Consider the following 20,833-nt stretch of genomic DNA (forward strand, 5'->3'; position numbering starts at 1 on the left):
ACCCTGGGAGGGCAGAACTGCTGCAGCAGCCTCAGGACCCTTTTCTCCTCAGCGCAGGTACTGAAGCCTTACTGCGAACGTTCAGGGAGCAGGAGAAGGCTGCCCTGGGGGAGGGGAGCTCCTCGCCACTTCCTTCGCGTCCTGCTGCTCCTGGGGGGGGGGGGGCGACTTGCAGGCAGCTCATACCTCTTCCTCAGAGGAGGAACAGGGGAAAGACTTGGATGAGTCGTCTTCCTCATTCTCCTCCAATTTTGTTTTGTTGCTGCATAAAGCCTTTAAAGCATGGAAAGCAGCAAAGAGCCAGGGTACTAAGATACCCCGTGAGGTCCTGGCATCGCTGGGGCTGGGATAGGAGCCTCATCACTCCACAAACGTACCAAGTCACATAGTGACATAGGAAACCCCCAAGGCCTTTCCGGTCCGGTGGACAGTTCAGATACAGATGGTGCGGATGAAGGGGAGTCTCCTCCACAAGCCCCTGGTGAGGGACCAGATGCGGATCAGGATTACCAGCTCCAGCCGGCCAAGCCAGTGGGCATGCCTCTAGTGGAGGGTGATGATCCCAAAGGAGTCCACCTGTTCAGAAGGGATGAGCTAGGTCCACTTATCCCAGCCATTCTGGAGGAGCTGGGCATTGAGGTTCCTCTGGAGGACTCACGGTTTGGGGCTATAGATCCAGTGATGGTGGGCCTCAGGGGTCCAGCTCGATCTTTTCATTTCATATGTCAGTTACAGATCTTTTGTTTAAGGAGTGGGACACTCCGGACCTTAGTTTAAAGTTAAGTCGGGCTATGGACAAGTTATACCCGCTTCCGGAGGAAGCGCTGGACCTCCTTAAGGTCCCTAAAGTGGACGCTGCGGTCTCGGCAGTGACCAAGAAAACCATAATCCCAGTAATAGGAGCCACTGCCCTGAAGGATTTGCAGGATCGCAAATTGGAGTTGGAACTTAAAAAGATTTTTGAGGTTTCCCCCCTAGGGGTCCAGGCCACTATGTGCAGCAGTTTCGTGCTACGAGCCAGTGCAGGATTTGCAAGCTGCAGGATACGAGCCAGTGCAGGATTTGCAAGCAGCAGCATCTCTTTCTGCATGTGAGGCGGTGCAAGCGGGGCGCCTGGAGGCAGCGGTAGCTTAGTGCTGACGCATTTTATGATCTGTTACGGACTTCTGGAAGGACTATGGTCTCAGCCGTGTCCGCCCGCAGGCTCCTCTGGCTTAGACACTGGGCTGCAGATGTTTCGTTTAAGGCTCAACTGGGTTCCTTACCTTCAAGAGTAAGCTGCTTTTCGGACAACAATTGGAGAACATGATAAAATCTCTGGGTGAGAATAAAGTGCATAGGTTGCCGGAGGATAGACACAGGACGAGAGGATCCTTTCCTGAACGGGCGAGATTTCGGGGAAATATCCAGTTTCGCTCTTCACGGTCCGCCGGGTCATCCTTTCGACAGGGTCCCGGCCGCCAATCTTCTTGAAATCAGTCCTTTCAAGGGCACCGGCCTGCCAGAGATGGAGCCCCACAATCTCATGGGGGTCCCAAGTCAGCACAATGAAACGAGGCCGGGCCACTCTTCCGTCCCAAGAATAGGGGGAGGTTATCCCTTTTTCTAGAAGAGTGGACCAACTTAACCTCAGATCAGTGGGTCCACAGTATAGTAGAACACGGTTACGTGTTAGAATTTGCTTGGCCGATCCACGAGCGGTACATGGTTTCCCCATGCAGGTACCACAAAAAATGCCGGGCGGTACAAGACACTCTGCGACGGATACTGGACCTAGGCGCCATAGTTCTGGTACCCGCAGGAGAGCTCAGGGAGTGCACTACTCCAACTACTTCATGGTGCCCAAGAAGGATGGCACCTTCCATCCCATCCTAGACTTAGTCAATTGTACTCTAAAGAGTTTTTGGATGGAAACTCTTCACTTGGTAACAGCATCTGTACACAAAGGGGAATTTCTAGTGTCTCTGGATCTGACAGAAGCTTACTTGCACATTCCTATACGCCCGGATCATCAGAAAGACCTCTACAAGATTGCGGCCTCTCACATTGCCGGGGTGGACAATGTGCAAGCTGATTTTCTCAGCCCCCACCGGTTGGACCCGGGGGAGTGAGAACTGAGGCCTTTTGTCTTCTGTGCACACGCTGGACCATGCCCTCCATGGATCTCATGGCGACATGCCGCAATGCCAAGACTCCTTGATTTTTCAGTTGTTGATGGGAACTAGGAGCAGAGGGAGTAGATGCTCTAGCCCTTCCCTGGCCAACGGATGTTCTGTTGTACGTCTTTCCGCTGTGGCCGTTGGTCAGAAACATAAGAATTGAAATCACCCATCATTGTGCTGCTGATTTTGTTAGCTTCCCTAATTTCTTTTAGCAGTTCATTCTGGCCAGGTGGACAGTAGTACACTCACATCAATTTATTACTTTTTTTCACCTGGAATTTCTATCCATAAAGATCCAACATTGCATTTTGTTTCCTGCAGAACTTTTATCTTTTTTCATATTCTTAAATGAATTGGAGAAAGAAACAAGTGATACGATACCATTGTTTCAAGTTTTTAAAATGCCGCAGGCAAATGCAATTTAATGTCTACAAGTACAAAGTAGTACATGTAGGGAAAAATAACCCAACTACAGATACACGATGCTGGGTTAGAAGTTGCCATCAAGGAAAATGACCTTGGAGTCCTTATGGACAGTACTTTGAAATCTGTGTCACTGTGTGCAGCAGCAGTCAAGAAGGCTAATAGAATGTTGGGAATTATTTCAAAAGGAATAGAGAACAAAACTAAGAATATCATAATTCCCTTATGTAGATCCATGGTGCGACTGTGCCTTGATTATTGCGTGCAGTTCTGGTCACCCCTTTGTAAAAAGAGATAGCTAATATAGAAAAGGTTCAGAGGACAACAAAAATGATAGAGGATAAAAAGCTTCCTTATGGAGAGAGGCTAAACAGATTAGAGCTCATTAGCTTGGAAAAGAGATGACTGAGAAGGGATATGATTGAAATTTATAAAATCATGAGTGGGGTGAAATGGGTAAATACATAATTGTTGTTTATCCTTTCAGATAACATTAGAACTGGGGGCATTCCCTGAATAAAGCAACTTGCAGATTTAAAACAAATTATAGGAAGTATTCTGTTGTGTGGGTTTTTTTTCTTGTTTTTTTTTGGGGTTTTTTTTTTTTTTAACTTGGCGCACTATAAAGCTGTGAAATCTGTTGCCAGAGAATGTGGTCCAGGAAATTAACATGGGGGGATTCAAAGAGGATTGGACAAATTCCTGAATGAAAAATCCTTAAAGTTATTAGCCAGGTAGACTTGCAAAAACCAGCACTTATCCCTGGGGGGAAATATGAGAAATAGGTCAACTACTGGGGATCTGCCAGGTACTTGCGACCTGGACTGGCCACTGTCAGACAGGATGCTGGGATCGATGGACCTTGGTGTGACTCAGCATGGCATTGCTTATGTTTTTATGTTCTGAAATATAGCTTGTAGCTATGCTACAGGGACTGGAATAGAACCGAGACTGAATATTGCAAAACTTGCCATTCATTGTCTTTCGAATATTGACCTCCTAAATTTTAGGAATTTAAATTTGTCAATTTTCATCTTAAAACTTAGGCTCCTATGTTCGGCTGATAATAGGCACCTAATTTAGGAGCTCAGCTTTTTTTTTTTTTTTTAATTATTTTAATATCAGCTCCATTGAGTTTAAGGTGGCAGTAGGACATCCAGGCATCAAAGTCAGAAGAGCAGGCTGAGATTTGGGACTATATTCCTGAAGACATTTTTTGGTGTAAAGAGGTAGATTCAGGAGTCATCAGCATACTGAAAGCCATGAGGCAATGAGAACACCAAGGGAATTCATATAGAGAGACGAGAAGAGAGCCCAGGGCAGAGTCCTGAGGCGCACTCCTAGCTATTCTCTGAATAAAAGTGATTAGGTAAATGATGGCTCACAGTCAGGCATTCTCCTGGGCTATTTCAGCTTGATGAACGAGTTACCACAAACACTATGCCATTTAGACGGGCATTAAAACTGATTTTCTTGCTAAGTAGATGGAGAATGTTCCTATTTGCTTTCCTTTTTATCTTGGTCATATTAAAAAAAAAAAAAAAAAAATTAAAGGAAAAAGAGAAGGAAAGGGAAAACCTCATTAAGAATGTATTTATTATTCTTGTTCTGGAACAAAGAATAATGTTCCTTCATCCTACATTGCATGTTCTGTTTTTGTGCACTTTAAAATGTGGGGATCTTATGTACAATTATGTTTGGAATTCAAAATGTGTGTTGCATTCCTGGTCTTGTTTGACCAATGTGTCCATATCTCAGGCCCTTGAATGAACGAAGGAAGTTCCTGAATGATAACATGGTAGAAATCCCCAACCGGATTCTTTTCTCAGAGATGAAGCATGTGACGGTGAGTAGTGCTGCTCCTCGGCTGTTTCCTAATCTGAGATCTGCACAGTTTTCCTCGTGTGATAGATTGAGCTTTGTCTTATAGCCAAATGCTAGCCCAATCTGTTTACTCTGTCCTTTGGTGGAGATGGACTGATGGTCCCCAAACCTTTTGAAAGTTAAAATATCTGCATAGACAAAAAGGATGGGTACCACCGATTATAGGCAATAACGGCCCGAGCTGAACTTGAGGTGGTTATGTATTTGTAACATTTTATCTTTATTCAGCTCATTCAGGCTAAACAAGTCTGTTTTCCAGATATTGATTTGTGAGTTTTCGTTACTGATGGATTTCTCATTCTTGCACGTTCCTAACAGAAAGCTTCGGATTTGGCAGACATGATCAGTCGTGTGATCAGTGAGGGCCTGGAAGGACTGGTGCTGAAAGATTTGAAGGTAAGACAAAAAGGATCGGAACATGGCGCACCATTTCTTTCTCTTTGCAATATGATCCCTTTTCTTAATATTTTCTTTCTATCCTTGCTAAAATGGAGAAAAACAGCATAATTTAAGAGGGAAGTCTCATAAGCACAGCAGAAAAATAAAAAGCTGGAATTTCTGGTTTTAGGTCTTTCAACAAATTAAGGGTCAGCAAATAAATTATAGGTGATACCTTTTAATTAGACTAACTTAATACATCTGTGACGAGCTTTCCACATATCCAAAGGACTAACATGACAGCTACAATTCTTTGCTCAGGTCTTTCAGGCATTTAGAAAATTTTCGGGTTTCTTTTTGTCTTAGTCGCAAAAAAAGACACTTGAGCAATAAAATGGGACAGGAAAAGAACACTGTTTTCAAAAGTCTTAGGCTCCCATGATGTATTTCAGATGTCACACTGCACAGATTTATAGGAGGCTTAGAGGTCAGTTTTCAAAAGGATCTAGCTGGCCAAGTAATGGCTTAGGATATCGCACAAATTAGAGAGAGAACACATTCACAATATGTATAACGTTTTTTGAACAAAATTACACACTCACCTATATAGACACTCTAAAAACTAAACTAACACACACACACAATTCATCCATACCTTTTAAAACATATTTCACTTGAAATAAGTGTACATGAATTACAATAGTTCACAAATCTTATATTTCCCAATTTAAACTGCAAATATCCATTACTTGAAAAATATAGGTCAAGATAATAAACTTCTTCATATGGATCCAAATATTTTAATTTTAATTATTTCTAAACATGAGTCCTGGGTCCGGGTATTTGACTACTTCTAAACATGGGTCCAACAAAAGATATCTTTGTTTCACCTTCCAAGAAGGCTTCCTCAGGGACTGGATATTGTCAAGGATGTTTTACTTCCATGTCCATCCACTAAAATCATGAAGTAACAAAGTTACTTACATAATTAGATAAAGTATCAATCCTCTTTAAAGAATACAAACAACAAAATGTACAAAAACCTACCTCATGTAGATACAAAGTAACTTAAATTTCAATCCGTAACTTTTATAGCACAAACAGGGAATTTCTTTTGAATGCACACAATTACATTCAGAGACGCGCATCTGTGGACGAAAATGAAAAACAAACGCTGTGTAACTACTAAAATTAAAATGCAAAAAGCAGACCACCACAGAGTGTCGCACCTAAAAGACATCAAATGTTTAACCAAAAACAATATATAAATCAAGTTACTTAAACCATTTATAAACCAAAAGATTTGACCTCTTTCCCCCCGAAAACTGGAAACGGGGGTGCTCGCCTGCATCGCTGCACCACAGGGTTAAGAACTCCTACTCACATATTCAAATTTGAAGCCAATTCTATATGAAAACAAAAAATAAACATAGCATTTAACAACAAAAACTTAAGATTACTACCTTGTTTCAACAGCACTCCGTTCAAATCCGTTTGTTCAAGACCGCCATACTCGCGCATAACCGGACATGACGTCATATTCCGTCATTCGCTAAACGTAGTATCCAATTCTGTTACCCAAAACTTTATATAGAGAGAACAATCAATGCTGACTATTCCCTCTATATCAATTCCTCTCTATAATTAATATAGGCACCTGGGAAACTAAGCAAAACCATCAAGGGGACGTATCCCTTGCGTCTCAAATCAATCTCATCCAAACCTAAAAAAAACTCCGAGAAACCTCACATTTCTTTCATTGACAAAAGGAAGATCTATCTACAGAGAGATTTATTTTAATAAAACGCACTTCATTCAATAGGCCCATTCAGACCGGACGGAGCTACTGTGCACCAGTTAAAAATAAAGCGCTGTTCAGCTTTCCTAAGGGCTGTAGACAAAATCCCCTCCGTTTTTTAATGTGATTTGTTTGATAACAAAAAATCGAATATCATTGGGAGAATGGCTCTTTTCCACCCAATGATCTACCAAAGGGGCATGTTCACGTGCAGACTTAATGCAACTACGATGTTCAATAATCCTTAGGCGAACTGGCCGTGCAGTTTGTCCCACATAGATCAAGTTGCAAGGGCATATAATGGCATATACCACACCACTGGTACTACAAGTAAATAACTTGGGAATTCTATAAGGATATTTCAAATGAGGATGCTGAAAGTACTGACACACAAGTGTAAGGGGGCACACTGAACAAGACCCACATTGGGTTTGACCATAAGCCTGATTACAATCTGCAAATTCATTTCTATTTTTTAATTTTTCACGTAATGATTGACATTTTTTAACAGCGAAGATGGGATTTTCTGTGAAACAAGACACTGAAGATAGAATATGCCAGTGTCTCAAAATAGATTTTTTAACCTCTGGCAATTTTGTTGAAAAAGGAATAGTACAAATTGTACGGGTAGGTCTGTCATTTAAATTTTGAATTAGAAGATTTTCTCTGTTAGAATATAGCGCATGTTTGTATGCCCTCCTACTAGTAGCCCTAGTGTACCCTCTAGCAATAAATCTGTCAATTAGCTGTTGAGCTTGAATTTTAAATTCAACAGTGGAAGTGCATAGCCATCTGTATCGCAGAAATTGACTGACAGGAATATTGTCCTTAAGCAACTTAGGATGGAAACTGCGCTAGTGTAATAAGGAATTACCGTTCAGTGGCCTTTCTATAAACACTGGTTACCAGTCTTTTCTCATGGACATATATTTTCATAACCAAAAATGTTCTGGACTGTTTATTCCTAGTGAAAGTGAATTCCAAATTTGGATCACTAGAATTAAGCAAGATCAAAAAGAATCCAAATCTTCATCATTCCCACTCCTTATGAAAAACAGATCGTCAATATAACATTTCCAATATATAACTCGCTGAAAGAGAGTTCAAAGTCTTTCACATGTGATTGGGCTGATCAGCTAAATTTAGTCACTTAAATTTCACTAGGATGCTAATTTCAGCTGCTTAAATTCTGGGCAGTACAAGAGGTAGGGGGAGAAAGTTTAAATGCAAAGCTTTGATAAGACAGGCATAGGATTTGAAAAGAAGCTTGCCATAGAGGCAACATCTCATAATAAAAACTTTTTCAAATACATCTGAAACAGGAAGCTTGTGAAGGGAGTTGGTTGGACCATTAGATGATCAAGGGGCACTTGGGGAAGGCAAAACCATAGTGGAAGAACTAAGGGGCAGATTTTAAAAGTCTACGCGCGCCGAGCCTATTTTCAAAGGCCCGGTGGAGCACGTAAAGCCCCTGGAATGCGCGTAAGTCCCGGGACTTGAAAAAATGGGTGGTCCGGGGGTGGGACCAGAAGCCTCTCTTCGGCCGCTGGGCCTGGGGATTGCACGCTGGCAGGTGTAACTTCTGGGATAAAGGTACGGGAGTATTTTTTTTTTTTGGGCTGGGGGCGGGTCAAGTAGGGGAAGGGGGGGAGGGGGGCGCCAAAGAAAGTTCCTTCCGAGGCCGCTCCGATTTCAGAGCGGCCTCAGAGGGAACGGGGAAAGCCATCGGGGCTTCCCTAGGGTTCGGCTTGCGCAAGGTGCACATGTGTGCACCCCTCTTGCGCATGCCAACCCTGGATTTTATAACATGCGCACGCATGTTATAAAATCGGCGTACATTTGTGCGTGCAGGTTTTAAAATCTGCCCCTAAATGAATTCTTTGCTTTGGGATTTACTGATTGAAATATGAGTCTTCAGTTTGTGTTTTAATTTTGTTACCTTCCTGTTTCTGAAGAGTGATAGTTGACTTCACAAAAGAGCTCCAGCTAATGAGAGTAGGCATTCTCTGGACTCAAGAGAGATGAATGCTCTTGTGACTAGGTACATCCAACAAACACTGACCTTCGGATCTTAAATTTCTAATTGATAAGAGTTTGGAAAGGTAACCCATGTTTGCATTATTGGAGAAAATGTAGAGCTATAGCAGATATTGAACTATTGTGCTTTCAGTTAAAGGGGAAACAATCTAAATTTGTCATCATATGGGGCTGTTATATGGAATTTTATGGGATACATCTGCCTAGTTGAGCCTAATATCATGTAAATGTCAGTTTAATGCTTTATAGATGACTGTCTACTTCTTAAATGTGTATCTGTATATCTATTTTTAGTCCTCTGTGAAGACTATCTTCATTAGATGTCTGTGACTGAACTATACTTATTTGAAGAATTTCTGCAGATTACCATTACTCTGCACTGTATATAAAAGTTATAAATAAAGAGTTTGACAAATGGAAGGTTATTTAGGACATTCTGTAACTGCATAGGGGTTCCCCCTTTTTTTTTTTTTATTACAGTTCTTTTCTTTGTATATGGTTTTGTATATTGTATATGAGCTCTTCAGTTTAATCTGTATGGTATATTAAAGAAAGGAATAAATCAAGTTTGTTTGGCACAATTTTCCCCTTTCCCAATGGCTTCAGAGTGTTGCACTATTCCAGGGGTGGCCAACTCCAGTCCTTCAAAGCCACAAACAAGCCTTGCTTTTAAGATATCCACAACGAATATACATATGAGAGATTTGCATGCAATGGCAGTGCAACTGGAGTTGGTCACCCCTTCTGTATTTAAGTGATGCTCCCACTACTTTCATCAGATCTTAAACTTGGTCATCTATAGTTTTCTGGTTTCATTTGTATGCAAGAAAACTAAAGAGTCTGATACTTACACAGTTTTGATCTATAGGCCATCATATAATTACACAGGGATCTTCGCATTAAGTGTAGAGGGAGGCATACAACCCAGGCATCCCTGCAGAAAAGCAATTGTTGTGCTTGTCTGAAATGTTAGTATGTAGTAACCTGCATTGTGTGCAGAAAGGGTCAGTATGTTCAACGTTGCTTTCATCAGCTCCAGTTCGATATCTAGGGTTCACTGTGTTGCTATTGTCACTACCTCACATGCACCTTTCCACACTGGTGTCTGGATTTATAAAGAGAACAGAATATTGAGCTACATAAACAAAGTGGGTAAATGAGGGGAGAGATGACGAAATCTATTTCGGTAGATACTGCATCCCATGTCTCATCGTATTTCTTTTGTGCAGAGTATTTATGAGCCAGGGAAGCGCCACTGGCTGAAAGTGAAGAAGGATTACTTGAATGAGGGTGCCATGGCTGACACTGCCGACCTGGCTGTGCTGGGAGCTTTCTATGGCCAAGGCAGCAAAGGTTGGTCAGTTCCTCTTTTGTTGCTTATAGGGGGGCAATGTTCACACAGGCTTTGCATCAGTTCTCAAAGTGGAAGTACACAGGTACGTTTGCTTTGAAACATGCCAAGGATACGAAATGCGCATGGTCATTCGCTTCTGCTTTTTCTGTGGAAAAAGGTATGCATTCAAATTTTAAAATGCAATCTACGCGCTCAGGTTTCTCTCTCCCCCCCCCCCCCCCCAATATAAATATGCCTCCTCTCGATGCATGCATTATTGAACAGTGCATGACCCTTTAGCCGCAGTGAGGGAGGGAAGTCTTCAAACAGCCGGTTTACATAGTTAAAACACTTTTTACCCACTCAAATCGCCTTGAAAATTGACCTCTTTATGTGCAGAGCTATAACAGGTGGGTCAGTCCCTCTATAAGAGCTGTCTGTCCAAGGGGCAGCAAAAGCTATACTTGTCCTTCTGTAGTAGTCTTCGATGATAATCTCAAGACTTCATTAAAAACAAAGCGCACGCCTTACTGTGTTTTGCCTGGACACCAAAATTTTAAAATGTTTGGGAGGATAAACTCCTCTATTTTTTCTGTGCTTTTTTAATAATTAAATACTATAGTGAACGACTTGAACAAGTATACACAGGCATTTCTTACTTTTGGGCTGGAGTGAGAGAGAGACTCTTTAGAAGGCTCTCATAATAGTCAATTCTTTATACCACTATAGGAGGGCCAGCTAGTAACTCGAGGTGAGGTTTTGGTGGTGGTGTAGGGTTGGTTTGGGACCAGTTTTACATGCACAGTGAGACGTACGAACAGCACAGTACACATTAGTGAAGATTTGACATGATTCTACAATGTTCTCTTGCCCTAGCTTGATGGACTCTCTACCATGCCCAAACACATTAACTCATTTTAATAAATGACCCTGTATGGCAGGAAACAAGTAGAGAAAAGTTCCATCCTGTAGTTTTGCAAAAGAAAATGTATCTGTTTTGCTTCTTACAATATTAGTTTACAAGTAAGCATTCAGGAATTGCCCCACTTTGCGGTGTTGCCTCTCACCTCACTTTTTCCTCTTGTAGGTGGCATGATGTCAGTCTTCCTCATGGGCTGTTATGATCCCAGTAGTCAAAAGTGGTGTACGGTGACCAAGTGTTCCAGCGGCTTTGATGATGCTACACTCACTCGCTTGCAGAAGGAGCTAGATATGGTGAAGATCAGCAAGGTGTGTGCTTAACGCTCAAGGATTATTCCTAAGGTGACCCAAAAGAGAATTCTAGAGGCAAAGATTCAATAGTTGGAGGAGCTGTCATCTTTCCTCCTGGAGTGGGCTTCTGAAGACCTCTTGCCTAAAGAACAAGGTTTCTTTGCCCTTTTCTATTTTTTTGCATGAAAAGTTTCTTCCCAAGAGAAGATATCCTAGCCTTCCTTGGGCTTGTCCCTGTGTATTGTCCTTTTGCTATCAATAGGTTCTCCAGGAGCCTGCAACGTTTTCTTGCACTAGTTCTTGTGGAGCATGAGTTTGCATCAACTGTCCAATTACTGAATTAAAAAATGGGAGGTAGGATATGCCATCCAGGTACTTAGCAGCAAGCAAGGAAGGAAGGAAAGAGGTCTGCTAGCAGATGGAGACCAAGTCAGGTATCAAAGCTGACGTCACCCTAGATATACCCCTGCAGTGACCTCAGCCATTCAGTATCTCTGTCTCCTAGCAGATATGGACATGCTATTCCCACACTAGCATTGGTGTTTAGCGGGATTGCAGTACTCATTTGAAGAAGAAAATTTATCTTTAAATTGGAGAAAGATCGGGCCCCGCTCTCCTGCGGTGATACCTAACGGTTCCTCCCCCAGTTGAGAATTCCTGAGGTGATTTCCGAGATCCCTCAGAAGTGTGCCTTGATCTGGTAGCCGGTTCCTATCGTGGACTTTACTGCTTAAGCAGTTGAAAGTCAGCGGGTGCAGGAAGCCAAGCACAGTGGTGACTGCCTAAGCCCTCTCCCTCGCAGCTGGAGACCGACTCTACTCAGCCAGTAAGTACTGAGCCCAGGTAAGTAAAAGATCTCCTCCGGTTCAGAGATGTGGAAGGGCTCCGGTAAGTCTTTCCTCTGGTCCCTTGCTCGGCGTGCGTACCAGTGACATTCCCAATCCCGTTGAGGCAAGGGAAGCAGTTTTCCGAAAGGGGTGAGCGGCCCTCCATGGGCTAGGCCTCAATTCAGGCTTGGTGGGCACGCCACGTGGCAGGCCACGGCGGCACCATCTTGCATGTAGTTTGATGCGGCACCATTTTCCCCATAGGCCGTCGGTACGTGCGCATACCAGCGCACATAACCATGTGCATATGTGCATGCATACAGTCGCACACAACCAGACGCTCATACTTATGCACGTTGGGGTGGATTTGTGCCTGCTTGAGTCCAAGCGTTAGCCAGCTGAACGCACAAGCTACAGTGAACTGTGGCTCCGGCAACAAAAGCTCAAGCGACACTCTTTGTGCTGCCAGCCACATTAGGGCTGCACAGTCTGACCTAGAATCCTTCCTGGGTCAGCACTGTGAGGAAGCCCAGGGAGGGCTGGATTCTCAGAACTTCTCCAGGCCCGGCCCCTCCACGACCTTATCTGGTAGCAACCCGGATCTGAGCAATCCTGGGACTGCGTCCTCTTCGGGAGAGGGCAGTTCAGCAGCACCTACCCCGGTTCCTTCTGGGGTAGGAATGGGCCCGGCGACCTTTTTTTGCTTGGAATTCTTTCAGGGCCTTCAAGCCTTTGTTCAGGTGCAGTCAGCTGCTGCCCCTGCCTGGTCTGAGCCCCAGCTGGGAAGGCCACTGTATTCACTTTGTTGCTGCACACCTTCCTTTCCACACTCAGCCCTGCCCACCTCCTGGTATCATCACTTCCCTTCCCTCCTCCCACCCCCAGCATCACCACTTTCCCTGATAATTGGATATCAGATATATATATATATATAGCGAGATAGATATAAACATATATATATATATTGCATATACTTTTTTTCTAAAAAACAAGTTCCCTGTACGTACCAGGATCAGTCCAGGACACCTGGGTTGTGACTCCGCACCAGTAGATGGAGACAGACTAAAACTTGTGGGCGGAGCCATATATGCCCCTGTGCCAGTCACAGCCCCTCAGTCTTACTCTGTCTCCAGTAGATGGTGCAGGTCCGGTCACAGCTCCTCCCTGCCCTGATTCTGGTACTCCGTCAGGGTTGGTTTTTTTCTTTCCCTTGGGTTAGGCCAGGTTAGGCTTTTGGTTTTGTAATTGGAATTTGTTGCCAAATTGTCACTGACGTCCGTTTGCCCTGCCTCCCAGGGGGGTTGAGAGGTCCTGAGGGGACTACCCCCCCCCGGTTGAGGCCACTGCTAGGGTCGAGGACCCAGTTTTGCCATTTAGCAGTGTCAGGGGTGACACCGGGGAGCCCGGTTCACTCACCCCTGCTGGACTAGGGCTCCAGGACCGCGGACAGCGACAGGCCTTGTTTTTTGTAAAAAAAAAAAAAAAAAAAGAGACCAGGGCGGTCCGTCTGGCTCTGCAGGCTTTTCTACCATTGCTGCGGGGAAAGGCAGTCCGAGTGTTGTCGGACAATGCGACCACCGTGGCATACATCAACCGGCAGGGGGGGACACGGAGCCCCCAGGTGGCAGAAGAAGCTCAGCGCTTGATGGCCTGGTCGGAGCTACATCTCAGCAACCTCGCAGCGTCTCACATAGCGGGAGTCGACAACGTGCAGGCGGACTATCTCAGCCGTCATCGTCTGGATCCCGGAGAGTGGGAGCTGGGGGACGAAGCATTTCTTCTCATTTGCGAAACGTGGGGGGTGCCCCACATGGATCTGATGGCCACGTGGCACAACGCGAAGGCCCCGCGCTTTTACAGTCGACGTCGAGAGCGGGGGGCAGAAGGCGTCGATGCGTTGGTGCTTCCCTGGCCTACGGATGTGCTGCTCTACGTGTTTCCCCCGTGGCCGATGATCGGCAAGATTCTACGGCGCATAGAGTTGCATCCGGCCAACGTGATCTTGGTGGCACCGGAGTGGCCTCGCCGGCCGTGGTTCGCAGACCTCGTACAACTGGCAGTAGCGGCACCCCTTCGGTTCCAGGGAATGGCGGCCCTACTCCATCAGGGCCCCGTCTGTTTGGAGGATCCGGATCACTTCTGTCTCGCGGCATGGCTTTTGAGAGGAATCGTCTGAAGAGAAAAGGTTATTCAGATGCGGTGGTGGCCACACTGCTGCGTTCCAGGAAGCAGTCGACGTCTTTGGCTTACGTCCGTGTCTGGGTAGTCTTTGAAGACTGGTGCGTGCAGCGCGGGGTGGTCCCCACTTCGGCTTCCGTCTCTGATGTTCTGGCGTTCCTCCAGGCGGGTCTGGCCAAAGGTCTGGCGTGCAGTTCCCTACGGGTCCAAGTGGCGGCGCTTGGGTGTTTGCGAGGTAAGTCTCTGGCGCTTCACCCGGATATTGCTCGTTTCCTTCGGGGTGCTAAGCACCTTCGCCCCCCGTTACGTCTTCCTTGTCCGGCTTGGAACCTCAATTGGGTTCTTTCCGCTCTATGCACGGCGCCGTTTGAGCCCTTGAAACGCGCAACTCTTAAGGATCTCACTTTAAAGACGGCATTCTTGGTGGCGATTGCCTCGGCACGGCGGGTTTCCGAGTTACAGGCCCTGTCTTGTAGGGAACCTTTCTTGCGTATCTCCGATTCGGGGGTTTCCTTACGGACGGTTCCTTCCTTTCTTCCGAAAGTGGTCTCGTCGTTTCATGTGAATCAATCGGTGGAGTTGCCTGCTTTTGCGTGCGGAGGCTCCTCTGTTACAGAAGAGAGGGAGTTACGAAAGCTTGACGTGCGGAGATCCCTTCTCCGATATCTGGAGGTCACTAATCCGTTTCGGGTCACAGATCATCTGTTTGTCCTCTTCTCTGGACCAAAGAAAGGAGCTGCAGCGTCCCGCACAACGATCGCTCGTTGGCTCAAGGAGGCCATTGGGTCAGCGTACTTGGTGAAGGGAAAACCTCTTCCTGTGGGGCTGCGGGCTCACTCGACTCGATCTCAAGCAGCGTCCTGGGCGGAAGCTTCTCAGGTGTCGCCTCAAGAGATTTGTAGGGCGGCCACCTGGAAGTCGTTGCATACTTTTATCCGGCATTACCGGCTGGATGTCCGGGCTACCGATTCTGGGGGTTTTGGAGAGAGGGTTCTCCGAGCGGGACTCTCTGCTTCCCACCCTCAGTAGGTTGCTCTGGTACATCCCAGGTGTCCTGGACTGATCCTGGTACGTACAGGGAAAGGAAAATTAGTTTCTTACCTGATAATTTTCGTTCCTGTAGTACCAAGGATCAGTCCAGGATCCCGCCCGCAGTGCTGCGCTGAAGTAACGGAGAGTCCGCTCTGTGTTGTTTGATTTGCTCTGTTTCGCTTGTTCGCTCTCTCGGTTGGAGAGCCCGGTTCCAGAAGGGGTGTTTCTTCCCCGTTAGTTAGCGGTATCTAGTTTTGTTCACTTCTCTGGTTGTGTTCTACTTTGACATTCCGTAAGACTGAGGGGCTGTGACTGGCACAGGGGCATATATGGCTCCGCCCACAAGTTTTAGTCTGTCTCCATCTACTGGTGCGGAGTCACAACCCAGGTGTCCTGGACTGATCCTTGGTACTACAGGAACGAAAATTATCAGGTAAGAAACTAATTTTCCTCTACATTGCAAAAGACTGAGAGCATGTTTTAAAAATGTGGACTAGTTTTTTAATTCACCTTAAACTTAATATGTGGGAATGTTTGACGCAGATCATTTGGAGAGTTATATTTGTAAAGGGTAAAACAGAAAACACACAAGCATTCAATAATGATCAATATTGCTTATATGAATTGTTCAGTACATGTGGGTCATGATAACGCCCATGAGCAGGGAGACTTTCACTCCTCACTATAGATTAGGGGTCATATTTAATCATTGATCCATAGCAATTACTCATCCATCAAATGTCTAATTTTTGAAAAAAAAATTTATATTGCAAATAGTTTTGCTGCAACAAATTACTTCCCTTTAGTCATGTTGAGCAATGGTGATGGAACTTCGGTATAAAAACATGACGTAACCTATATTTCAAATTACTCTTTGACAGGGGTTTGAACTGCACACTTTCTCTTTTCTGGTGTGAATAAATTGTCATTTAAAATTTCAGTACCAAGCTGTCATTTATTTCTTTCAACAGCAATTCCATTGAGCTTACCTGCTGAACACCACCTTATCTCAGGACAAAATAATAAATCAACATATGGCCAGGAGTCTGTATATCAATTGTAACATGCTCATTGCTGACATAGCTGCTAAAAACACTCTGGCAGTCTATAATTTCAATAAGTAAATTTGCAGGATAAAATTGCCTACAATTACTAAGTTGTTAAACGTAGACAAAATCTCTACCAGTTTTAAATCTTCCTCTACCTGCAGCTCTGGCAGTCGATGTGCAAGACTAATTGTCCAGTGTAAAATTGTAAATGACAAACCCATCTAGACCTGAATTTAATTTTAAAGGCAATTGTTTTAGATTTATGGGGAGGAAGATTCCTATAACACCAAGCCACTTATTTTACCCGGCCTGGGTGCTGTCTCTCTCATTGGCACTCCAGAGCACAGTTGGCCCCTGTCAGTGTAGAATGCTAAGGCATTGTTGATCTGATCAGAATGAAGCATCTCAGTGAGCAAACACAAGAGTTTCTCCAACATGGAAGGCAGGATTACGGTGCAGAAGGTAGTTTTACTGGCACCAGCACCTGGCACCGGTCAGCAAGAGGCATTGGTGTGAACTGTTAGAACATGCTGCTTCTACAGTTGCATCCACTGTGGCTCTGAGCTTCTGTTCAGCGCTGCCAGCATCAGCACCCCTTTGTAAGGCTCAGAAGAGGATGCATCTCCAACTGTGAATGATATGCCACTGGATTCTTATTGCTTAGTGTTTATGCCAGTTGTAATTTGATTCTAACTCTATAGCTGATTCAAATGATACTGCTTAATTAAATTTGTTGTAATCTGCCTTGAGGCCATTCGTGGTAAAAGGCGGAATATGAAATATCTATAAATAAGGGTCCTTTCAGCCTGTGGGAACCCAGCTGTCAGAGCTAGGATGAAGGAGATATTCCCATGCAGCGTCCCCCCAATGGTTCATTCCTCACCTCAGGAGCTTCTGGCATTGGGAGTGAGTCCCAGTCCTGAGGTGTAATATATTCGTCCCTTCCAGGGGGAGTCTCTTTATGGATCAGAAAGGGTAGGTTCAGCTCACTCTGAGTTCCTACTGGATGTTCCTCCTTGGGCCAGCAGAGATCTTCTCTTCAGTCCCCCTCACCGTCATCAGGTTCCCGACTCGGCATATGCCTATAGTCAGAGGAGAAGGACTTTGCTCCTCAGCTACTCAAGTCTTTTGGATAAGGTAGCAAAGACCATCATTGTTAGGAAAGAGAAGGACCCAAGAGCAGATGTCCTTAGGTTGTTGCAATTCCTGCAGCCTCCAGTGGACTCTGTGTCCATTCCAGGGCATGTTTCCTCAAGGACCTGCAAATGAGGCTCTGATTTCATAACATAGAAAAGATGGCAGAAAAGGAGCAAATGATCCATCCAGTCTACCCAGCAAGCTTCTTATGGTAGTATCTGCCGCGCTGTGCAGGCTACCCCATATTTCTCTCCTTGCAGTTATCACCAAGTCTTATGATTACCCATAAAAATGTACTGCTAGCAACATTTTTACTGGGTAATGAGCCTTTTTGAAAATTGCCAATGCTGCTTGACATGCTTTGTGTATGGATTTTTTCCTTATGTCTGTGCATCAGTTCCCCACACCGTAAATGACAGGGCCCTTGTTGGTTGCTGTCTGAATCCAAATTCCCCTTTTCCCATTGCCACTGAAGAAGAGAGCAATGTTGGAGGTGTATCAACAGTATCAAGGCTTATTGGGTAAGGGCAGTAACCGCTGCACTAGCAAGTTACCCCAATGCAGTCTTTTCTTTATTTCCATCCTCTAGCTTTAGGGATCCACAGTGTTTATCCCATGCCCCTTTGAATTCTTTCACTGTTTTCATCTTCCCCACCTCTTCCAGAAAGGCATTCCAGGCATCCACCACCCTCTCCATGAAGAAATATTTCCTGACGTCAGTTCTGAGCCGTTCTCCCTGGAGTTTCATTTCTTTCAACGGAAAAGGTTTGACATTTGTACATCATTAAAAGCTTTCGGGTATCTGAAGATCTGTATCCTATCTCCCCTGCACCTCCTGTCTTCCAGGGTATACATATTCACAACATTTAGCCTCTCCTCAGAAGTCTTCTGATACTGTCCCCACACCATTTTGGTTACCCTTCTCTGGATCACCTCCATCCTTAAGGGCTCCAGAACTGAACACAAGGTGAGGCTTATACAAGGGCATTATCACCTTTTTCTTACTGGTTATTTCTCTCTGCAGCCCAGCATTCTTCTGGCTTTAGCTATCATCTTGTTACATTGCTTCGCCATCTTCAGATTGCCAGACATTGTTATCCCAAGATCCCTTTTGGTCCATGCACATCAGTCTTCCTCTCCCCCCCCCCCCCCCCCCCCCAATCACATACAACTGTTTTGGATTACCACATCCCAAATACACGACTTTGCACTTCTTGGCATTGAATCCCAGCTGTCAAATCCTCCACCGTTCTTCAAGCTTTCTTAAACCACTTTTCATTCTCTTTACTCCTTTAAGAATGACCACTCTCTTGCAGATCTTAGTTTCATTCGTAAGTATTCAAACTTTACCTTCTATCCCTTTTGCAGTGTTGCTCACCAAGATATTGAATAGAACCGGTCCCAAAACCCTGTAGCACTCCATTTACTACGGCTTTCTCTTCAGAGTATGTTCCATTTACCATTACATGCTGTCTATCAGTCAACCAATTTGTAATCCATGCCACCACATTGGTGCTCACTCCCAAGCTTATTTTATTTCCAAACTGCCTATGCCAGACAGTATCAAAAGCTTTGCTGAAATCCAAGTAGATCACATCAAATGCTCTTCCTCGATCCAGTTCTCTAGTCACCCAATCAAAAAAATCAATCTGATTTGTCTGACAGGACCTTCTGGTGAATCCATGTTGCCTTGGGTCCAGCAACTTACCAGATTGTAGATAGTTCAGTATCCTTTCTTTCAGCAGCATCTCCATTAATTTTCCTACCACCAGGGTGAGGCTAACTGGCCTGTAGTTTCCTGCTTCCTCTCTGCTACCACGCTTTTGAAGCAAGACCTCAACCGCTCTTCTCCAATCTCATGGCACCACTCCCATTTCCAGGGACCTATTGATTACGTTATTCAGTGGACCTGCCAAGGACATCTGAGTTTCTGTAGTATGCTGGGATGCATCTCCTCTGGGCCCATAGCCTTGCCCACTTTCAGTTTTCGTAGGTCTTCCCATACATTCTCCTCTGTAAAAGGAGTTGTCTACCCCATTCCTGTGTGTGATCTTGTCAACCAGCAATGGTCCTTCTCCAGGGTCTTCTTTAGTGAACACCTGTCATCCCATAGTCCAAAAGCTGTTTCTGGACTATAGAGTCCAGACTTTTCTAGGCTTTGGAGCAGTCCAGTTACTGCAGCATTCCATGGTGTTGGAGTAGGCACTGAAGCATGTAAAGCACATCTGGGATCACTCCAGCACATCTCCATGGAAGTATGCAAAACATTGGTTGCATTGATTCTTGACAAGTCCTTATCATGCTCTCTAAAATGCTTACATATCACCTAAAGTAGGGGATCCAAGATGGCGCTGTAGCTGTTCACCGGTGTGAGGCAGTTCCCTCATTCCTCCAAATTTTATTTTGCCTTTTTACCTTATGCCACATGCTGATTGGAAGAGGAGGGCCGGGGAGAGGGCTTTCTCTGCCACCACTCCCGGGCTTTCATCTACCGGGCCAATGAACGCTCACATCGTGAGGGGCATCGCAGCATCGGGAGAGCAATTGCTGGGAGGTGTGCAAGGAGGAGACTTGCTTGCCTCCTTCCCAGACTCAGCAACATCGATTTCCCCGATCGTCTGAACGCCCCCACTAACTCAGCTGCAGCTCGGGAACTGACCCAGCCTCTGGATGTATTGCCGGCAGATGACGCTGTTTTCCAGGCAGAGAAGAATGGGTCATGTGGTGCTGCTCCGGGAAAATATCACCGGTGATTCGTGGTTTGTTCCTGCTTCTCAAAATCAGAGAAGGGCCGCAGAAATTTCTTCTTTGATTCCTTGGAGGCTGGAGTTTTCATTTCATTTTTCATTTTATTAAAATGTATTAATTGCCTAACACAAACAGGCCTAGGCGATATACAATAAAAACATACATAATATGAAGTATCATACGTAATATCAACCACAAACTTAACAAACAAAAATACCTTTAGTTTCATAGAAACTATAATGTCCAATAACTTACCTAAGGTAATCTGAATAATATTTAGTACTATATCCCTTATGAATTATATCTGTCACATAGGATAAGGGAATCATCTCACTTATTTAACTCTAGAATACATGAAAGGCACAATGGAATAAGAACTCTTTCAATAGATGTTTACATTTTTTTAAATAGTCTAACTAGATGTTAGTGAAGTTAATACTAGTTCTAGGTCACGTGGCCATGGTGGTTTGAAGATCCTTTGACTTGTCTGCACATATGGGGCCTTCTGATTCTAGTGAGATCAACTGCTCCAGCCTTTAACCTATCAAATCTGTTATCCCCTTGATGTGGACATTCCTTAAATGATGGATGAACCCAGAGGTTCTGACAGCAGGTCTCTTCCTACATGTCTTGGT

The 20,833-nt window shown here is 44.7% G+C and overlaps 1 protein-coding gene across 1 annotated transcript in view; it reads left to right on the forward strand.

The window, feature by feature from the left end:
• Positions 1–20,833, forward strand: part of LIG3 (DNA ligase 3) — a 232,372-nt gene that overhangs the window by 169,948 nt on the left and 41,591 nt on the right. Inside the window, exons 12-15 of the mRNA XM_029613143.1 lie at positions 4,344–4,431; positions 4,788–4,865; positions 9,912–10,035; positions 11,103–11,245. Of these exons, the coding sequence (XP_029469003.1) occupies positions 4,344–4,431; positions 4,788–4,865; positions 9,912–10,035; positions 11,103–11,245 (433 nt within the window). The remainder of the gene's footprint in view (positions 1–4,343; positions 4,432–4,787; positions 4,866–9,911; positions 10,036–11,102; positions 11,246–20,833) is intronic.

Source organism: Rhinatrema bivittatum, chromosome 8 (assembly GCF_901001135.1).
Source record: "Rhinatrema bivittatum chromosome 8, aRhiBiv1.1, whole genome shotgun sequence".
NCBI lineage: Eukaryota > Metazoa > Chordata > Amphibia > Gymnophiona > Rhinatrematidae > Rhinatrema > Rhinatrema bivittatum.